Source organism: Salminus brasiliensis, chromosome 14 (genome assembly GCF_030463535.1).
Source record: "Salminus brasiliensis chromosome 14, fSalBra1.hap2, whole genome shotgun sequence".
NCBI classification, from domain to species: domain Eukaryota; kingdom Metazoa; phylum Chordata; class Actinopteri; order Characiformes; family Bryconidae; genus Salminus; species Salminus brasiliensis.
In genome coordinates, this window is record NC_132891.1 from 34,700,586 (window position 1) to 34,704,317 (window position 3,732).

The window sequence follows — 3,732 nt, forward strand, 5'->3', positions numbered from 1 at the left end:
TCATCAGTCTGGAGTTGTGGTTTCAATCCTCGCTCCATTCTTTGTTTTTTCACATTTTGACATGATGTGAATCTGGCAGTTATAATTTACATTGTATCAGATCAGATCAATTTCACGATGAATGGACCAGTAAAAATGCTCCTAAATAGCTTGGAATCAAATCTTCATCCACCAACTTCCGTTAAAAGCTACGATGTTTTTTTCCATCTCCTGTAAAGCTGCAGTTTTGGAGGTTCCTGTGTGACGGTGACCATTAGCCACGCCCTTTCAAATTTTAGATTTATAACAAATTCAGTCCTGCTTCAATCACATCTTCTCATCTTCTCAAACCCACCAACAATGAGGCTGCAGGTCACACCGATACTCATCTGCATGCTTTTCCCAGCAGGTATGGAAGATGATATTCAGGAGAGCATAACTAGCATTAATTTAGTATTTAATTAGTACATTAAATAATAAATAGTAAACCAGTTCGGCTGCTTTACTTTACTTTACTTTATCCTATGCATCCTCTGGCAATATTGTTATTTTATTGAAATTAAATATGTTCATAAATGAAGTTATTAAAAGTCTGAAGATTTAATTTATATCATTGCGTGAGTTCACCATGTACCAACTGTGAACTGCTTTCTGCAAAACGGGTCGGTTGACTGGGTATACAAGTGACGGGGCATTGTCAACTTTCTCCTTATGTTTTTCATTATGCTGGATTGTCATCGTCCCCCAGTGCTGACACTGAAATGTTATCAGTGCATACCAGGGCTGTCTGGACAATGCACGGACACACAGAAAGACTGTCCGGGCCAGTGTGCCAGCATTAACACTGCCACTTACTTCGGTAAGTAGATTTCAATACTAAACACTTAGACCTTAATACAAAACAAATGTTTATATTACACATAAATGTGTAAATTAGAATGACTTCTACAGTAAAACTCACCTATTAATGAGAAATTTTAAATAATATGATTAGGTCTCCTAAAACCTCTTTACAGTATTACTGTATTTACACTCAATCATGTGCTGTGTTCGCTAGCTGGTATAAAGCAGGAGAGGCATTCAAAGTCTTGTGCAGTGGATGCAGAGCAGTGTATAACAGGGAGCCTGAACCTGGGTGCTGTGAGGACAACCGTCAACTCGAAATGCTGCGGGACTGACCTCTGTAACAAACAAAAAACACCAGGTAACACCACAAGCTGTGAAGCTCACCCATATTACACTGTTGGCCCATATTATGTTATCCTTCAACTTCAAAGCAGAGATTCGTGTTCTGTGATGTCCTGTACGGGGCATTTCCTGGTTACATTGGTTTTGTGGTGTAAGAATGTTTTTTCCCTGTAAAGCTTTGCCCAAAAAGTCTCTGAATGGAAAGCAGTGCTACACCTGTGACGATAACATCTGTGCAAGGACTGTGAGCTGTGAGGGAGATGAAGATCACTGCATCAGTGGCACAGGTGAAAATTAAAAATTGATGTAAAAGGTTGACTGAAATATTCAAAAAATATATCATAAATATTGCTTATTTATTTTATATCTAGAATAAATTAAACTGTTGTTGGAATTACTGTTTGGAATATTATATTGGAAACTCTGTGAATCATTTATTTGTACTTGTATTCATTTAATATTTCATCTGAGTTGATCATTCTATACCAGCGAAACTTTTATGAATATTTTATGTAATAATTGTTAGCTTGAGACATTTTTCAGTGCTAAGGCAAACTTTAAAATAGGTCTACTTGGGGCAAATCTTTGATGTTTGAGTTTTACTATTGCTACCTTAAGACTACCTTGGACTACCTTAACTACCTGCCACTATTAATATCACCACTATTAACTATCTTCACTATTAACTATACCATGATTAGTATATTATGATTATGATCAGAGCAGTTCAACAGTATAGATGGTTTGGTCATTTTTATCAAAAATTAATAAATAGTTCTGACCAGAGGAGGACGGGTCGGGTCCCCCTTGTGAGTCTTGGTTCCTCCCAAGGTTTCGTCCTCCAGCTCTGAGGGAGGTTCTCCTTGCCACTGTCACCGTTGGGGCTCACTGGGGGTCTTGGGTCCTTCATGTCTTCTTATGTTATTTCTTCTTTTTGTCTCTGTCTTTTATTAATTACTAATTATGTAATACAACAGTTGTAAAAAGCTCTACTAATAAATTCGACTTGACTTGACTTGACCTTAAGCACCTGAAAAGTGACCAAACTTGGTGAGTCAGCGTGTTCTGAGCTATACTGCGGTTCATTGTAATTGTGGCCTTTTTTAGTACAAAGAAACATCGTTAAAAGTGAAGTCAAATGTTGTCGTCACAAAGCAGTTTTACATAATTAGTCATTAGTAAAAGACAGAAAAAAAGAAATAACATGAAGACATGAAGGATCCAAGACCTCCAGTGAGCAGCCAACGGCAACAGTGGCCAGAAAAACTCTCTCAGAGCTGGAGGAAGAAACCTTGGGAGAAACCAAGACTCACAAGAGGGACCCAACCCATCCTTCTCTGATCAGAACTATTGATAAATTATTGATAAAAGTTACCAAACCATCTATACTGTTGAACTGCTCTGATCATAATCATAATATAATAATCATGATGTAGATAATAGTTAATAGTGGTGATATTAATAGTGGCAGATAGTTAAGAGTCCTCTTAGGTTTAACATGGTCATTAGACAGGTAGCAGTGGTAGGAGGGTGTGCCGCTGGTCTGGCATGGGTGGTGGTGGCAGGTAGAGGGGACCTCAGCGGGCAATCTTCCAGCAGGTCGGGCTGGGTGATCATTTACTCAGAGAAGGTAAAAAGACTGGCCTGACTATAACAGCCTAATTTAGATTTAAAGATTAAAAGAGTCACGAACATTATCTGGAAGGTTATTCCAGAGTTGGGGGGCTTTATGTGAACCCCTTAATGCAGCAAGGCTATTATTATTACACACTAAGGCACATTTTTGGGGCTGTTGGTGAGGTGTTTCTTTGGTAATATATGTTTGTAATAACACTTGGCGGCACATAGGCTTTTTTAGGGGGTTAATTCTGGTGCTATAGATTCATGATCCCTAACAGAAACTTTCTCTCTCTCTCTCTCTCTCTCTCTCTCTCTCTCTTTCGTACAGCTAATGCTGGTGGTGTTAAAATGACGGTAAAAGGATGTGCCAGCAAAAGTTACTGTGTTTCTCCCGCATCAACCATTCTTGCTACCGGCATCACAGGAGGTGTGAGCTGCTGTGAGGGGAATCTGTGTAACGAGGCTGAGGGGGTTAAACTGAGTCTCGTCATCATACTGGGACCCCTACTCTCGTCCATCCTCTTCCTCTGAACTCCTCCTCCTCCTCTTCAGCTGGTTCCTATTTTTCTGTCCTTTCAAAACTAATTTCAAAGACAAAATATGTGATATATGGCATGTGATGAACCACAGATTTAAAGGTAGTTAAACACTGTTTCTGTTGTCAAACCTTATGTTTTTGTAACCATAAATCCCCTGAATAAACAATGAGGAGACTACAGGTCATCCAGTGTATTTCCTTTTAATATCCACTCAGCACTGGGCTAGTGTGGCTGCAGGTTTCACTTCCCAATCAACGATGAGAACATGTGATGACTCCCAGAGAGCATGAAGAAAAGCCACTGAGAAGAATGGAGACTTTAGGAGCATAATAAGAACCACTAAGAGGAATCTTATCAGCAGACTGGTGTAGAAGACCTCTTTAAACCCATCTTCTTCTTGGGTGCA

General features: G+C 39.3%; 1 protein-coding gene across 1 annotated transcript; it reads left to right on the forward strand.

The window, feature by feature from the left end:
• Window positions 1-290: 290 nt before the first annotated feature.
• LOC140576640 (urokinase plasminogen activator surface receptor-like) lies at window positions 291-3,503 on the forward strand. The gene is made up of 5 exons (XM_072696140.1): window positions 291-388; window positions 728-838; window positions 1,037-1,183; window positions 1,344-1,454; window positions 3,116-3,503. The coding sequence occupies exons 1-5, from the start codon at window positions 340-342 to the stop codon at window positions 3,316-3,318; spliced, it is 621 nt and encodes a 206-aa protein (XP_072552241.1). The 5' UTR covers window positions 291-339; the 3' UTR covers window positions 3,319-3,503.
• Window positions 3,504-3,732: the final 229 nt, after the last annotated feature.